General features: G+C 38.5%; 1 protein-coding gene across 2 annotated transcripts; it reads left to right on the plus strand.

Annotated features, from left to right (window-relative positions):
- The first annotated feature begins 4,561 nt into the window (after positions 1-4,561).
- Positions 4,562-17,122, plus strand: LOC139982886 (protein limb expression 1 homolog). Of its 2 annotated transcripts, XM_071996045.1 has the most exons (6): positions 4,562-4,787; positions 6,187-6,407; positions 14,776-14,939; positions 15,844-15,984; positions 16,344-16,487; positions 16,843-17,122. In XM_071996045.1, exons 2-6 carry the CDS (start codon positions 6,212-6,214, stop codon positions 17,098-17,100), a joined length of 903 nt encoding a protein of 300 aa, XP_071852146.1. In that variant the 5' UTR covers positions 4,562-4,787; positions 6,187-6,211; the 3' UTR covers positions 17,101-17,122. The 2 variants fall into 2 exon arrangements, with proteins under 2 accessions (XP_071852146.1, XP_071852147.1); XM_071996046.1 differs by lacking the exons at positions 4,562-4,787; positions 6,187-6,407 and adding an exon at positions 10,202-10,350.
- The last annotated feature ends 746 nt before the right edge of the window (positions 17,123-17,868 follow it).

Here is a 17,868-nt window from a genome sequence, read left to right on the forward strand (position 1 = left end):
TTCCAAATAAAAAAAATTAAAAAAACACAGAAATTTTGACATAAAAAAACAGAAATTTTGGTATAACATGTTAAAATTTCGAGAAACAAATTCTCAAAACTCGAGAAAGTGGGACAGGCGAAGTCAAATGTTGAAAATGACGAAACGTTGAAATGATGTTAATTACTGCACAAAGCTAAACCAAATTAAACATCGGGGAATAGAATGTGAAGAATAATTGTGGAACGGTGAAAGGGAATGAGGCGAAGCGAGTCCAACCATTTCAACAGCTGCCGCACATTATTTTTGAGATACCGAATATCTCAATAGCGTCCTCTATTTTTGACATGGTTACATCTTACACAGATACGGTCGAAGGACACGAGCAAACGAATTGGGCAATACTATCACTCCCAGGGGCGTCAATCGATGGGGTGATGGGGGTACTCACCTAGCCCACTTTCTGAAGGGTGGGGGACATAATTATCAACCCCCCCAGGTTTAGTGCGTGTAGTCGCTATGCCTATAATAACTTGTGCCATCTCATGAAGGGAGCTCATATTGTGCTTCAGATAAGTTTTATTCTCATCCGTTGAAATAAGGATTATACAGTGGCGGAGCGTCCATACAGTCAGGGGGCGAATATGCCCCCCCCCCCCCCCCCCGACGGACTCAAATGGACTGCTGGCGCCCTTTTCAGCTTTTTACTACTTTTTCTTATTCGCGATTATTGACTTTTTTATTGCGCTCTCATCTACCTATTGACATGATTTTGTTGGTGTAATTTTCTGACAAAATGGCGATGACACCTATTTTTTCTTCGTTTATCTGCAAATTAGCAAGGCCCGGAAAGGGTCATTTTCTGCTATCTAGGGAGTATCTTTACTCAAAAAATTTCTGTTCGCTCCGCGCCAACCTGTGGTGGCGCTCCGCTTAGAAAGTGGCGAAAGCGCCCCTACAGACCATTCTCGCCCCCTCTGACCAATACCCCTAGCTCCGCCACTGGGCTACGGATATCATTTATAGCGTAAATTTAATAACTGCACCCACACACCGCTGAGGCTATCTGCTAAACCACCAGATAATGAAACTCATTTACAGCATATTATTTGTTTAATTTTCTAGTAGGCCCTACGTATATAGGCCTTCGTACAATATAGTAGATTATATTTTTATGTAAATTATGTTGTGCATTCAGTTTGGTTAGCAATGCCACTGGTGATAAATTTTAAGTGTTTTTTGAGATAAGTATGTTTTGAGACAGATACAATGGTTTTAAGCTCTGGGTGCTATCTTCATGTTGTTGTTATAACCAGGTGCGTATCCAGGGGGGGGGCGTTGGGGGCGCGCGCCCCCGGGTAAGGAAAAGAGGAGAAAAAAAAAGAGAAGAAAAAGGGAAAAGGAGGGAAAAAAAGAAAAGGAGGAGAGAAAGGAAGGGAAAAGAAAAAGAAAAAAGAGAGAAAAAGGAGAAAAGGAGGGAGTACAAGATAGCCAAGACCTCGGGAAGAGAAAGAGGAACAGTCATAGTTAAAGCGCTGATCCCTATTATATACACAGGGTAGCCAGCGACAGATCAAGGATTACGGAGCGGTGTGCGCCTCACCCTACCCCTTACACCGACAACTCCATTTTTGACGTTTCCATTTTTCCTCTCTCACTAATGTATCTATATAAATACTATATATGGTCTATCATAACGCGTGTGTGTATGGACGCCTTAAACAATTGTAGAATTGTGCTGTATGGAACCAACTGTGGCTGGTCTTGAACTCGACCGAGTCGTCGGGGAACATGACGCATTTCGGGAAGGGGGCGACCGCACTCCCCCCCCCCCCCCCGAGCAAATTTTCTTTTAACATCGCTAGTAATTTCAAAATAGACAATGCTTAGATGCAACTTACAAGGCCTGGGAAGTGTCATTTCCAGCGATCTGGGAGGCATTTTCGGCCAAAATTTTTCCTGTACGCTTCGCGCCAACTCATGGTGGCCCTTCGCTTAGATAGTTTACCTATAGGCTTCACTACTCCCTTGGCAATTACTCGCTATACACTCCTGTTCGAATTTGTAAAGCAAAGAGCAGATATAACATCATATCAGTGAGCATTGAAATGCATGTTCCACGATGAACAGCCTAAAAAACTGTATATGTGTGTAGTCAAAGGCGTAGGAGCCCAATTGGATTTGGGGGCTGTAATGACTCGCCCGAAGAAAAAGCCAAATTTTTTTTCGCGCGCAAAGCGCGCGTCCAACATATCGATGCCAATATCACATAAGCAAGCATCGGTCATTACATCAAATGGCATCGTGTACCGCACGGTCCGTGAAAGTTGCACAGTATACCGCCGGATGCTAATGTAAACAACCAAATGTCTTATGTATATAGAGAAAAAGCATACAGATCCATCTATGTCAAAACTCTCTTTTACAGTAGTAATGTCGGCCAAGCTTAGAACTTTATTTTAATTACCAAGGAGATCATTTTTAAGCTATTCGTTGCTATTTATTTTTCTTTCATGCAGTAGGTGCCCGAAAAAATGGGGAAAAATTTGGTTGCGGGGGGGGGGGGGGGCTGCAGCCCCGCCTCCTATGGGACCTACGCCTATGTGTGTAGTGCTCGGTTTCGATATACCTGATATCGGAAATATATAATATAATATTTTTCATTTCCTTCAACCAAGTTTCATAATAGCCATTATAAGAGGTTGCAATATTTCTACACCAATAAATTAACTGTGTCTGAATTTTCGAAAATTTCCTGACCAACATTCTTCATCATACTTCCTCTACTCATGCAATTTTGACCTGTATATTAGGGGTTCAACCAGGTTTTCTATATTGTTGTCCATAGATTGAATTTTGTGCAATATTATGGGTATGTTTTGAAGTGATTTTTATTCACGAGAAATGTGAATTTTCAAATTCTGAACAAATAATGGGCTTAAAACCTTGAAAAGTGGGGCTTTCGGATATTGTGGGCCGTGACGTAGAATCACCTACAAAAGCAATGATCCATAGGACATGCAATGAGGTCGAACATGATGTGTGACTGGTGACAATCTTCAAAAAGGTTATGGATGGAAAAAAACTTTTGGGAAATACTTGGTTCTCAGGCAAAAGTGTACATCTGGTTGCTCATTTTCAAGCCCGAGAAGTGCCATTTCTGGTGATCTGGGGGATATCAAAACCAGAAATTTTCTTGTACGCTCCGCGCCAACCGATGGTGGCGCTCCGCTTAGATAGTAATTCGCGCCCCCCGGGTTAGAAAATCCTGGATACGCGCCTGATAACCATGTTAATTACTCATCCTCAAGTTCAAGTTCTAGTTTAGAAGTTATGCACACATTATGTTCACTAAATATTTGTTAAATTATATATGTTAAATATGATGCCAGGTACAGGGGGAGGGGAAACTGCCCCCTGAAATTCCCACTTCCTAAATGAATTAGCATGACCGACATATACAAATAAAAATTTCAATTTGTGTTTTCGGAAGTTTCGCTTCACATTAACCTGTGCGCGAAAGTGTCTGAGCAACAAAGTTTCATGATAAAATTGAACGTAATAACGTTTATTGGCTTCGTTTGATGAAACATATCTTGGATGAGATCGGAGTTTGATTATTTGCCATTATAATTAGAAATATACGTAATCTGCTATAGGCCAATTATAGGCCCATGGCTACTATAATTAATCGACGGATTTGGCAGCGATAAGTACTAAAACTGAAGCCAATAAACAATTAACACGCTGTTTCTGTAGTGACCTCTGGCGAAGTCACGTATAGCCTAGACTGACAAGTAAACAAGAATCCCCAAACTCTGTAAATAATAAATTTCTAATTGGCGAAGGGGCATAGCCTATAACAAGAAAGTAAACAAGGGGCAAATATTCAGATCACTCACACTAATTACCATTAATACCATTAATGGTTACCATTAACCATTAATGGTTTTTCATGATATGACGGGGGACTTGCACCTGGCACATATTTTCCCCCTCTAAGTTATACACCTCACCCCTTCCCGGGCCCAGTTTTGTGAAAACCTCCAAAGTATCTCGATCAGTTTTCATTATGTCGACGTGCCACCTTCTTGTAAAAAGTATTCTTACTCTTTCCCATATGGAAAAGGAAGAAACTTGCTAATTACACAAATATTTGTGTAATAAGCAAGTTTCTTCCTTTTAACGTGTTCATAATTAGCCTATATAGAGAGGATTAAGAAAAGATAAAATTACAATAGCCATTTTAATGGAAGAAACAAAAACAGGTATTTGTGGTACGTACGGAATGTTCAGACGACCTATTTTGTCGGACGTTTTCGAAGACACTTTCGTGGGTTTCGCCTTGCATAAATCCACCCTCCTCTGGAATTAAGTGTTTCCTACCCCCCCCCCCCCCCCAACCAAATTTCCCCCTCCCCAACCATTCCTCCCCTGAACATTCTCACCTCCCTCTTCTTACATCGTCTGTGTCTCCACTTAATTAGTTTGAAGCTTTTTAATTGGCAGTTTCATTCACTGACAAAGAATAACGGTTACGTATAGAAATAGCCTGTACCATACTGTAGACAGATACATGTGTACACCCACCCACACACTGTTGCTAGTGACACTAACATTATGTTTATGAAATACGAGCTTAGCCACAAACAGTAAGCGGTACTAGCGTTCGTGCAATAGAGACTGATTGGAAATACAGACAACTGCAGTTTTAACCTTTTTTGCATCTTTTACTTTCACACGATCCTTCTCATCAAGTCAACGATTAATGGGGACAACCCTTGACGACTGACAACTGCTTAGTTTACGTAAGACGAAAAAACGAATTTGATTTTGAGTGTTACTGTTAGGCCGTTTATAGTTCTTTGGTTAGGCCTACATTAAGCTAGGCTACTGTGTGTATCTAGTGTAACTTCTAGGCTATAGATAGCCTAGCCTATGCACATTAACGGAATGTCTTTTTTTGTTCAAGTGTCAGTAAACTGGGAGGACTAGCCTGCAGTGCAAATTAGGCCTATCTAACTGACATATTGTAATTAGCCTAATCCCCCAAACTGGTCATACGTACTCACACACATCAGGAACGTTGACCAGTTATAGCCTAGGATTTCATTCTAATTTCTAGGTCAAGTACTTAGTAGGCCTACTGAGTAGGAGATTGTTATTTCATTGTAGAGACAACTCAGGGAATAAACAACTGCACACCGTGGTAGTGTTTGCTCTACTGATCTATTACTCTCATCTTCTAATCTGTCACAGAGACAGATGACATTCCTTACTCCTTAGTGTACAGATTACATACAATACATACTTAGTATTACCTAGGATTACATAGGCTTAGCTATTCTTACTATCTTAGGATAACTTCATTGACTTTCTATTCTACCCAGTATCATAAGTATAGTAAACATTTACAATAGGCTAACCTGGATAAAGCCTTGGCATCTACCAATAATGCATACAGTTTATCTATGTTGTGATATGAACATGTAACTTATTTCAATGAATTGGGGCAGTCTTTAATTCCTTTTAACTTGGAGGCCTAGGCTAGGCCCTGTATCTAAGTTATACCATCCTTGTGTTAGGTCTAGAATGACTTACTGACAAAACCTCTTTGCTAATTTCATTGTGTTTAAATGACAGTCATATGTGCGAAATAGAGAAACAGTGATTTTACCCTCAAAATCACTGTTGTGACTGAGTGTTCCTTGGCAAGGAGAAGTTGGTTGGGATGTTACAGTGGCATAATGCTGAGGACAGACATATTTATTTGCCCATAATGCTCTAATTGGAGCTTGCCAAAGAGCTTAATCCACCCCCCCCCCCCCAAAGTAACCAAACTTCCTTACCAGGAAGACAGTGTTTACAGGGTAGTAACTTCAGCTATTCATCTGGTACTTAGGTACCACATCCAAAGTATATGTGAAGTTAATACATTTGTGATTATTTAGGCTATTTGACAACATATGTAACCATTACATTATACATGTTTCAGTAGGCAAAGTGTTATAACAAAATAATGAAATACTCTTCTCCATAGTTATTTAGCTTTGTCTCAATGTCTGAGCCATTTTTTTTTCTGGTACAGTAGTAGACAGAACAAAGTATTTGTGGAAACTTTAAGCAATTGTAACAAACAAACCTTTAGCAAACAGATCTGATCTTTTACGGATTGAAACATCTTTCTTTTTTCTTTTTCTATTGCAGTGGAATTGCTCGTGTGATGTGAACGATGGCTTTTCCGCAAACTAACAAAGGACCAATATCTCACAATCAGAATGGACCAGCAGCGGACATCGCTGGTCGGAGCGGAGTATTGCAATCTCCGGGGGGACCAATGAGTGACCAGAAAGCCAAAGCGGTCTTGAAGGAAGCGGTGGACGCTGTGGTCAACAGCTTTGCCAAACACACGCAAGGATATGGAAGAGGTGAGTGATCTGGTCTTAAAACTGTGAGTGTTTTTACTTTGCACTGTAGAGAATTCCCTTTGCCTAAATCTTTTAATTTTACAGTGCACAGAGATTTCCGTTTGCGTCAGTCTTGTGATTTTACTGTGCACAGAGATTTCCCTTTGCGTCAATCTTGTGATTTTACTGTGCACAGAAAATTCCGGTTTCCTCAATCTTGTGATGTTACTGTGCACAGAGATTTCCCTTTGCCTCAATTTTACCAGTGTTTACAATCTCTGAGTTAGTTACCCTTTCCCCAAGGAGTACTTACAGTTTCTGTTTAGTACTTCTAAGCCCAAACGTTTTACACGGTTATCTCTCCTCTCACACTTGTAAGTCCTATCAAAAGCATTTCATCTTGATGCAACTTGGGGTTAATAATATAGCAACAAGTCTTCTGCCACGCTTTCCAAGATTTAAAAAAAAAAATTGGTTGGAAAGGTTTCATGGGGGCTTGTGAGGTCGGTAGTAGAAAGTTAATAATTGCTGTTAAATATTCTTTCAGAGGTGATCTTATATCCCAAGCAGAATCTGGTGGATATTCTCTCTGTCAGTTGGTTAAATTTGTTTGGAAGTTGTGATATTATTAATAATAATGTCTTTGTGCTGACATTGCTTTTAAGTTTCACTCAATTTGCAACCGGTCCTAATCAACCAATCGATGTGCACTGCTGTTTGAATCAGGCTTTATCAATTGTATGACTCACGACTAGTCAGCAAGAGGGAAATCACAAAGTGGGAAAGGTAAAGGGTGCTGGCTCTAGGATCTTGGAAAAGGTAACTAAAAATTACCGGAGGTTCCAAGGCGTGGGTATCAAAGAACGTACGCAGGCACAAGTTTCTTTGTCCAGAGCCAGAGTGTAAAGTTCTCTGTCCTGTATATTCTATCAGGTCAGAGTTACAATACAACGGAATGTACATTAATTTGCACAGTATGTATAGAACTTTCTATTACGTAATTAGCTTGGCACAGATATATTTAAAGGTACAGTATATATGTTCTTGAATATATAACACTGGCATTAGGATAAAGTGATTAGTCTAAACCTACATGTATAATACTTCATTTCTTGAACGTGTACGGGAAGAAGTGCAAAATTTATCGGTAAAATTTCTGCAGTTTGAGTTTTCAAGTTGTCACAAGCTGGTAGTGATATAAATACTGTACATTCTTCACACCTAAAGGACTGTTTATGATTAACATCAATGGCCAACAATTTGTGCATATCACGGCACGGAATAATTTAACCAGTGTCGCTTTGTAAAATGGGCAACTTGCAAATTATTACAAGTTAAAAAAAATGTATACATGTATGTTTTTGTACACAGAGCCTTGTAAACTGCTAAACCCAAAATTTGAACACTAAATTATTCCGGGCTGCGGGAGAGTTACTGTAGGTACAGTTTTGTTGCCATGCCCCAATTATTGAAGTACTTGCAACTTGGCAAGTATATTGCTGTACTGTACATCTATCTACTCACATGTTGTAACTTTCATAAATCAAAGCCCTTTCACATATGGCCTTAAGAAAAATAATAATCTTGAAATTTGGACTTGGAAGAATAAAAGCTCAAGTACATAAAAACTATTGTAAGACCTATCCTGGCATCCCTCATTCTTTCTGTTCCAGGTAACAGATTTATAATTTGTAGGTAAGTTCTCTCAGGGAGAGGAACATGATACTTCCATCTTTTTATAGACCTGTTGTGCATTCTTCAGTTTAAGAAATATATCATTTAATTATGTGAACCTTACTGTGAATGTTGTGACCTATTGAACCCAAGTTAACCCCCTCTTGACTGTTACCATGGTGATAAGCAGTAAAGAATGAACCACAGTGTAAACAATCTGGCTTGTTTTTGCTTCTCAGAGGAAAAATAATGTTTTCCTAGATCCAATAAACTCTGTGAACATTACTGTATTAATGTGACTTGGGTCTAATGGTAATAGCACTTGTATACTGTACTTGTGTGTCTTCCCTATTGGCAAATGTACAGTTAGTACTGGAGGAAGTTAGCAACTGTTGTCTATTATTGCCCAAGTGCCTTTGTCGTAGAGGACAGCATACACAGAGTCATACATGCTAGTACTGTACAAAAGGTGGAAGAATTGCAGGTGTGAGAGAAGGTTTGATTTTAACACTGGTGTAAGTAGATAAAAGAAGGTGTCCATCCTTCCCATTGGGTGAGGTGCAAATTTCTAGGTTTCAAAGTTTACACCTCAACAGTTCCTCAAGACCATACAGTATCCCGTGTCATAAAAGATCCTTAACTTTGAGAGGTGAGAAATTAAGAATGAGGGTCTTAGCTTGAAAGTGTCAAAAAGAAATAGATAAATAAAGAAAGAAAGAAGACTTTATGAGGGTGAGTTTAACACCTCCTGACTACGTAGATACCAGTTGTTACTACTCAATGGTATGACAGTACTGTATATGTACAATAGTCCCACTTTAAGTACAGAGCTCTCTGTTGTCTAGCAACAGCTGCTGGTAAATTAACATTTTGAAATGTTGTCTATCAACAGCTGCTGGTAAAGTAGCATTTTGAATTGAAAAGTCTACAGCAGAAAAGTACTGTATAATCATCTGACATTGTTTATTGTGATAGCCAACCTTTGTTCCCATATTTCTGATCAGCTGTTTTCTGTCTCTTTGTTGTTATGAGAAAGAAAAAAATGAGGGAAAAGTTAAAACAAGTTCAAATTTTGATTTTGCCAGTCTACTGTACAGTATGGTAACTGTGTAGCATATATATCGTGGAGAAGAAACTTGTACATGAATAATCCTGTTAAAATTATATGATGGGAAATTTTAACGATCAGAAACACCTGTAGATATTTCCATGTTTCCTTCAGGGGCAAGGGAACACTTGGGGTGGGGAAAGGTGCTGCACCACATTGCATGCCTCTAAATGCTAGGTATGGTAAGGTGTACAGACCTGACAAGAGGGATAATTCAAATGTTGTGGATATATAGACACAGCTCACTACAGTAGGTGCATGCATAAATGCTATTTCTTCGTTAAATGGATAGAGCCGCTCTCATCATTAGCATTAATTAGGCCTTCTTAGACTTTTAAGACAGGCATTAATTAAACCTTGGATAGTGCACTTCCATGAACAAAACAACATTTTATCTATCCTTGACAAGAAAGGACATTTTCCCTTTGATGTATCTATTTGAATGGATCCAAATATGTTGATCATTGGGTGGTATATACTGTAGGTGCACCCAGTTGGGACAATTTTTTCAATACTGTAGTGTTATGTCCCGCCTCAGAGTACTTGTATTGTCAGTACGAGCAGTATGAATATCATGTTTCTATCAGATCAAGGTTAGAAACTGTTTGTACTGTCAATACCAGTGCTTTGAAGCATGATATTGGAGTACAGTTTAGAGAGGTATTAGCATCAGGAAATTGTCCCAACTGGCTGGTAATGTACCGTTTGCATATTCATGAACTCTTGAACAATTAAAAGCCAGTACTACTGTACACAGTAGAGGATGAAAAACCAGCTGAATACACATTCAAAAAAATAACATTAGGCTCCCTAATAGCCTTTCAAGACTACAGTACAGTGTAATTGTGCACAAGTTTGGAATACACCTACTTGTAATCCAACAGGTCTTTCCTTGTAACTAGTTTTGTTGTATTTAAGCTCTTTCAAGTACTAAGTCTGTCTCCTCAATAGGATTTACAAACTCATGATGACTTGAATGAGTCCGAGTCATAGATCTCTGGTATATACACTATCTATGTGTGTGGGATTGTTGCAGTGAGAAGATGTTGGGTCATGCATTTAAGAAGAATTTAAATTAAGTCCTGAACACTCTTCTGACTGGGCCCAGCTTTGAGATGAACACCTTTATACTTACACAGCTCTGTGAGTGTACCAATGCTGGCAATTCATTAGCACTACATTGTAAGTTTTACAAGTTTTGTCAATTCTGTTTTAAAAGTAAAGAAAGGGGGAAAAAAGGGTTCAGTTCCTTCTGAAACTGTAACTGTACTGCCCACTTTCATCAGGTATGCCAGGGAACAATTTATCTAGTATCGCAGCACAAAATGCACTATACAATGTGGTCACTGTAAAAATATGTGCAAAGATGCATGTAGCAGGTTTTGTAGTACACAGAACCACAATATTTTTGTTTTTATCCAAAGACAAAAGTTTGTAGCCTTCAAAACCACTCTGCACTAAATTAATCTCTGTACATGTATGTTAATACAGGTCTTTTGTAATGGGCCTTTTATTGTGCAGTGAAATTCTCTGGAAAATGCATACTCGTGGTTCTAACCAAAAGTCACTTAAATTTCCCAACCAACCCTTAAAAATTACAGTTACTCAAACTATTGTAAAATTGTGTAAAGAATTTGAATAAAATATCTTAAAGATTCGGTCAGTTTCCACCGACTTGAAGGTAAAATTAGTAGATTTACTTTTGTACTGTGTTCATTTTCGGTTATCGATACATAAAGAGTCAAATCTATGTTTAATACAACAATTTCGGGAAATATCAGACAATTTCAAGATTTCTTTATCATTTAAAAAAAGGTTCGCATCGAAATGAATATCACTGAACCTTCAATTTGGCACAAAGCTCTATTTTTAGTCAAGTGACCAAAAATATTGTACAATGTACTTTCATAAATAGAGATATTGCAAAGCAATGTAGGCCTAAATTGTAAGGTCCATGTTTAAAAAAAAATGTTTTAGAATTCTACAGTAGTAATTCACTTTAAATTGTGATGTATACTTTGTAAAGTTTGCACAGAAGTTACAGAACATTATAAGTTTAAATACAAAGATGTTTACTTCACCTACATGTACAGTATTGTACTCAATGTACACAAGTAGCCATTCGCACTGTCAAACAAATATTGACTGTGCGTTCTGTTTGCAAACAATATACAGTACTGTATGTAGTATGTACAGACTACAGTGCTAATATGAAAATGGAAACTTTTAATTACAAAATTGATGTCTGTGTTTTTTTAATTACTTACAGTGCTACTGTAGTTGCAGTACTTACATAAAGTTCGCAAGACTAAGTCGTATGCACGTAACATTCAGTGGATCTCTGATTACCATAGAGTATAGTGTATTAGTGTAGTACTACATTATACATACAGTATATATACTAAGTTAAGTACTGTAAACTAGTGTGTGTTATAACAAATGATGGTTTTAATGGCAAGTTGTTCAAGACCAGATAGCACTTACTATTGTACAACACTGTTTCCTTTAAAGTTAACAGTGAATTCCTGTTTAAATTTAGTTATTTATAATTTAACATTTATTGGGAAAAATATTAAAATTCTCCTCCCATTCACAACAACTATACATTTCTAGAACAGGGGTATGAGTGCTGATTCACACATCTCTATCAAGGTATTTTCTCATGTGTTTTCAAAACAGATTTTTTTTTTTTTTTCTTATTGTGGGAGAAAAGTTTGAGAGCTGTATGATTAGCTGTGGACAGAAGTCACAGTACAAGACAATTGTAGATGCTGACACACCAATTCTCAACAATAGATCCATACCTTTGTTTTCCCCTAAAATTCAAAGTTGACTAATTACAATGTACAATCTGTGACAAAGGAATTTGCATGCAGGTGACCTTAGTCATCTGACATAGTTGTGTGTTGAACAGTTATACAGTAGAGTAGGACAAAAGGCAGTGTGGTGTTTACACAATGAATGATATGCACATTGTTTCTACTGGTTAACAGTACATACAGTAGCACATGCGTACTGTATATTCTGTGCAAACCAAATAAGCTGGCTTTTGAAGTTTAAGAAAATATGAGCTCTGTGTATAGCTAAGTCATGGACAGTAGTTAATACACAAAGATCTTACTTTTTAAAGGGTCTTTAAATGACCATAAAATTCTACTGTACGACAAAGGCAGTGACTTTTTTACACAATAAATAATAAATGAACAATGTCTCTGAGAGCAATCTACGGTTTTCCCATCTGAAAGGACTTTTCTAAATTGTAATGATTCCAAATTACTTGAGTTTAAAATATCGCATTTGAAGCCACCCGACTGGTAAGTTGTAATCCATAAGCCCTAGCGGGTTTCCCACACATTTGCGGTCGCTTACTGTACATAAGCGTAAAAAAACATTACTGCTGATTATAATAATTTTAAAATAAAATAAAACTGTTAGCAAACTGCTTATCCACTAGAGAGCCTGTGTAAGAGAATGTGTAAAAGTAAGTTGGCCTGTCGTTTCGATCCTAGCAGGATCTACTAGGATCGAAACATCAGGCCAACTTACTTTTACACACATAAGAATTTTAGTGTTCAATTCTTGTACATGTATGTACAGCAGTTCTGAAGGCTTTGAAATTTGTCTCTCATGGAATAGGACATGGTTTCTATGTCCAAAAAATAAAAAAAGTTGGGTACCTTACATATGTACATCTCTGCATTTTTTCGATGTGATACTGGATAAATTATTCTCTGTATACAGAAGTGTATTTACTCTCACTTTTAAACTGTTAAGTACTGTGTGCATAAGTAAACTTGTACTGTATGTGGTATATACAGGCTCCTACAGTAAGTGGAATTAAATTAACCATGGCCCACTTGAAATACACCAGTTGTCTGAATAACTGGGATTAGTGGGTTTGGATGACTCATGTAAAAAAGATTTTGCAGTGTGAGTCAAATGACCTTTGTACCTCTGGTTTATTGAATAAGACTAAAAAGCAACAAGGATTACATAGTTAATTCTTCTTTGATCCTTACAGCTTATAGTACTTAGCAAGAAGTATTAGTATTGAAAGCATATTAAAGTCTCCTATTCAGTGGTATACTTGTCAAGATAGATAATCCTGTCCATACATATCAGTGAAATTTATCCTCAGAAATTCCAATACAAGTTTACTTTGAAGAGTTTGAAACTGGGTTACAGTATCTTAAATTCTACTCAATTTTGTGGTCGGTCAGTCGGAAAAATTTATAGATTGTTTAAAATAATTTGTGACTGGGTACCCTGTGGCTATAACAAATTTTGTTCATATCTCTTGGAATTACTGTAATTACTGGGCAGCTTACGTAACAATGGGATTTAAGTACAATATTGGTTCGGTCATTGAAATTTAATCAAGTAAAGTTTGTCCACTGAATTGCTATTGAAGTGTATTGATTAAAAATTATAGAAACTTTGGTCATTTTTTATTTAAAAAGTTATAGTTTTTGGGGTTGGAGGGGGGGGGGGGTGCAGTGGGGTGGGGACTGGGAAGGTATGAAAAAAATGAACAAAATACTCACTCACATAACATATATGTGGCTTACATTGCTATATATGTATTCAGATCAATGTGTGACCCAAACCAGCAAATCACTATTAATTACAGTGATTTGAAATATATATTCAAGTCTGAACGCTATCTTTCCTTGTTCTATTTTAATTTAAGGAAAATATCGACCTGTTTAGTAAGGAAATATCAGATTTCACTGTAATCGGAAGGTAAGGTGATTTGGTGTGGTGTGTCGTCATCTTCTTTTGACGCTTACAGTTAGTAGCCAGTTTAAATAGATTTTCATTTGGTATGATGAAATCACTCTACCAAAATACATACATTGCCACTGTGTGCTCATCAGACTGTGAAGTGCTAAACTGATGTACGTAGTATATATACTTATAACTTTACAGTAATACAGTGCAGTAAGTACAGTACTGTAAGAATAATGAACTTGTCAGCCAGGGAGTAAATTACGCAGTATCGCATAGCAAAATGCTATGTTAAATGCTATGCAAAATGCTATGGAAAATGCTATTCAAAATACTATGCAAAATACTATACAAAATACTGTGCAAAATACTATACAAAATACTGTGCAAAATACTATACAATATACTCTGCAAAATACTATGCAAAATGGTCAAATTCCTATACAAGTTCAAAGATGTATATCGCTCTTTTTGTTTTGTTTTTGGGGAGTTGGAGAGGGGGGTGGGGGAGGAAAGGAACCCATTTAGTGTTTTATAAGGGACAACTTCAGATCCTTCAGAAATGCTATGTACACAAAACTTGAACAATGTAGATTATGTAGTATTCCCTGACTGTGGGCTATCAAAAAATTTGCATCTATAGTCTTTCTACAAAGTCTTGTGGGCCCTATAAATGTACTGTCATGTTAGAGTCCTATTGGATCTGTGGCACCCGGGTTCCTTTTGGGCCTGCATGCAAGCTCACCACTTGTCCCTCGGGGCTCAAAACCCTCCTTATGAGATATAAGCTGTTCGTCTTTAAAAATGTAAAAAGTTAATGTAAAAAAATGTAAAAAAAAGTAAAAAATTAATTCCTTAGATGACATTTCTTTTTTTCAGTCAATGTCGTGGAAGCCCTGCAAGAGTTTTGGCAGATGAAGGCGGCTAGGGGGGCGGACCTCAAGAATGGATCGTTGGTAGTCTACGAGTCGGTGCCCTCTTCCAGCCACCCTTACGTTTGCTTTGTTACACTGCCCGGAGGGAGCTGTTTCGCTACCTTCCAGGTATCTGTCTCATAGTTTTTAATTAATATACTTTAATACTCTATCTACAGGAGTGTACTTACTTAGTGTACGTATAAGGTTCGTATGTATTTTAGATCATCCTGCAAGCAGGAACTCGTGAAGCAGCCTCATTGGCTTATCAAAGCCGCAAGCTGACCGAAGTCAGTCTCTTACAGTATAGTCATATTTAATGTCCATGATTGTGAATTGTCAGCAACTAAATAACTGGACGACATACATTAATCTTGGAGGGATTCGAACCAGGGACCTTATGATTATGATATGTACTTTAATACTCTATCTACGGTACTGTACTTACTTTAGTGTACGTATTAGGTTCGTATAATACCTTGAATAGACTAGAAGCTATATATTTCAGTGTTCTTGGCAAAGTGAATGGAGAAGGCACACATAGGTCTGTAAAAGTTTTCTCATCTCTGGCACGGAAAAGTTTGTTATTGGATCTGAAAAGATCGCCGCGGCAAGCTGGACAGCCTGTTGGCGGTATTTTGGTAAAAACAAAAATATTAGGGGGCTGGTGTATCTGACAAACTAATTGACCAGTTGACAGGGATCATGTTAAGTTACTTCTTTGCAATACCTGTCTCCCGTACATACCATGCACGCTCTGAACTACCTAGGCTACAATGGGTGACATTCTTGAACAGCGCCCCCTATTACCTCCTTATGTCACCCTCCATCTGAATCTACCGTTCTCCTACCAACATGTGTTTTGGCTTGGATTTTATGTCTACTGTACAGTAGCCTAGTCTGTGTTGTCAGGTGCAGCCTCATCAAACAAGCAAGAGAACTCCCTGTCAGTTACACGAGGGGTACATCGTGTTCCGGTGGTGGGTTCTCCTGGTAAACTGATTTGTAATGTACTTTCTCTTCCCGTCTGTAGAACTGTACGACTAAAGCGGAGGCCAGGAGAAGCGCAGCCAAGATAGCACTCATGAACTCGGTCTTCAACGAACATCCATCCAGAAAGATCTCGCAGGATTTCATCCGCAGTGCCATTAAGGATGCCAAGAAAACATTCCAGGTAAAAGATATGGAGTTATATGGGAAAAAAGGAAATGTAAGGCTTGGATTTTGGGGGCGGGGGGGGGTTGTTGGGGAGATAGACACAGGGAGTTCACAAGTTGTTAAGGTTGCCAAGAAGTCACTCCAGGTAAAAAAAGAACTTGAAAAGGGAATTTAAGGGTGGGGCAGGGTGGGGGGGGGTTTGTGGAGGTGGATACAGGAAATGCACAAGTACAGTATGACCATTATTACATAGATGCATGTATGGTACCGATGCCCAGCTACAATATTTGCTTCACATTTTGCTCGGTTTCTCGACCGATGTTGCCCTGTGGTTTTACCATGTTCTGATTCTTTCATTGAAATTGTGCTTCCCAGGGGTCCCCAGAGGACGAGAAGGACCCCAACACCAGTCTGGGGGCGTTCCGGTTCATGCTGGAAGCCAATGTAAACAAGAGTATGCTGGAATTCCAAGAACTCATGACGGTCTTTCAGCTTCTCCATTGGAACGGAAGTTTAAAGGTATGTTGCACGACCGTAGTTAATTGAGTAATATTTATACACTCCATTATTGATGCCCGTCTACATATTTATATGGCCAGATAGATGCCATAATTGAAAGAAGGTTCACAAAGAGGTATAAAGATCATAGTTTCACAATAAAGTTTGCCATCGGGACATTAGGTCTTACTGTGGTGTGGAAAATTGTCAAATTTCTCCCCAAGATATTACAACATATATAAGACCAGCAATTCACTGCTACCAAAACCTACGGCACTGCTACCAAAACCGAAATGACTTTTCCAATTTCAGTCATCCCAGCCGACAAGTTGAATTTTCTTGTCCATCCCTTTCATTTTTTATTCTTTGTCCTAAGGCGATGAGAGAGAGGGACTGCTCACGCCAAGAGGTCGTGGCGCATTACTCCCATCGGGCACTGGACGACGACATGCGTAGCCAGATGGCGCTAGACTGGATCTCCAGAGAACAGGAGGCTCCCGGTATCATCTCGCACGAGCTAGAGCAGGCAGACGCCGAGATAGAAGGGGCCCGTCTGGCCGGCCGGGAGCTCAGATTCCCCAAGGAAAAGAAAGACATTTTGATGTTGGCTTGCAGCCAACTTGGACCAATGTGAGGGCGAAAACCCATCAGAGATGTGAGGGCGAAAACCCATCAGATGTGATAAAAAAACAGAATTAATCCGTACTCTGAGTCCCCTTTCTTTCGATGTCAAACTGATCTTGAGGATCGTTTAAAATAAAGTTTGAGTAATGGATAAGTTTTAAACTTTTATCGCACATAGTTTAATGATGTTAGGGAGAATCCTTTTACTGTTAGTTTTTATCACGGTTACAGAGAAACATCTATTATCAAATATGCACCAATCACAGCCATGGTTTGTATCAGTATGTTTCTTCCGTTAACGACTTATCTGTTTGACTCACAGGCTTTTAAATGGGGTTGTTGAGGGGGTAGGAGGGGGGTGGAGGGAAGGGCATTATATGAATCTGTCAAAAGCAGTCAAGTTCTCCGAACAGGACCTGTTTGTCGATTGCTGTCAAAGGGGTAGCTCATAGATATTTATCTATCTGTAGAAGATAAATGCAAATATTACTCACTATGTGTCAAAGATATCTTAGACGTAGTTCTTAGAAATTAACCCATATCTAGTAGATAAACCCGTTGGTATGAACTCCAATCTGTCATTGCTCATGTCATCATGACACATGCTCTCCAAAAGTTGTCACTTACAGTTTTATAGTTTTTGTCATCCATTCGAAATAATTCTGAATCAAATAGGATGATGAATATTCACGTTTTGTTTATTCATAAAGAGATCCCTTCCGATTGGTGGATGATGTCACACCCAAATACCTCGTAGCCTTCAGTGTGCTAGCTGTAA

Source organism: Apostichopus japonicus, chromosome 16, assembly GCF_037975245.1.
Source record: "Apostichopus japonicus isolate 1M-3 chromosome 16, ASM3797524v1, whole genome shotgun sequence".
NCBI classification, from domain to species: Eukaryota; Metazoa; Echinodermata; class Holothuroidea; order Aspidochirotida; family Stichopodidae; genus Apostichopus; species Apostichopus japonicus.

Coding starts and splice junctions, on each gene's coding strand:
- LOC139982886 (XM_071996045.1), top strand. CDS start 6,212: ATGGCTTTTCCGCAAACTAACAAAGGACCAATATCTCACAATCAGAAT. Junction 6,408..14,775: donor CACGCAAGGATATGGAAGAG/GTGAGTGATCTG, acceptor TCTTTTTTTCAG/TCAATGTCGTGGAAGCCCTG. Junction 14,940..15,843: donor GCTGTTTCGCTACCTTCCAG/GTATCTGTCTCA, acceptor TCCCGTCTGTAG/AACTGTACGACTAAAGCGGA.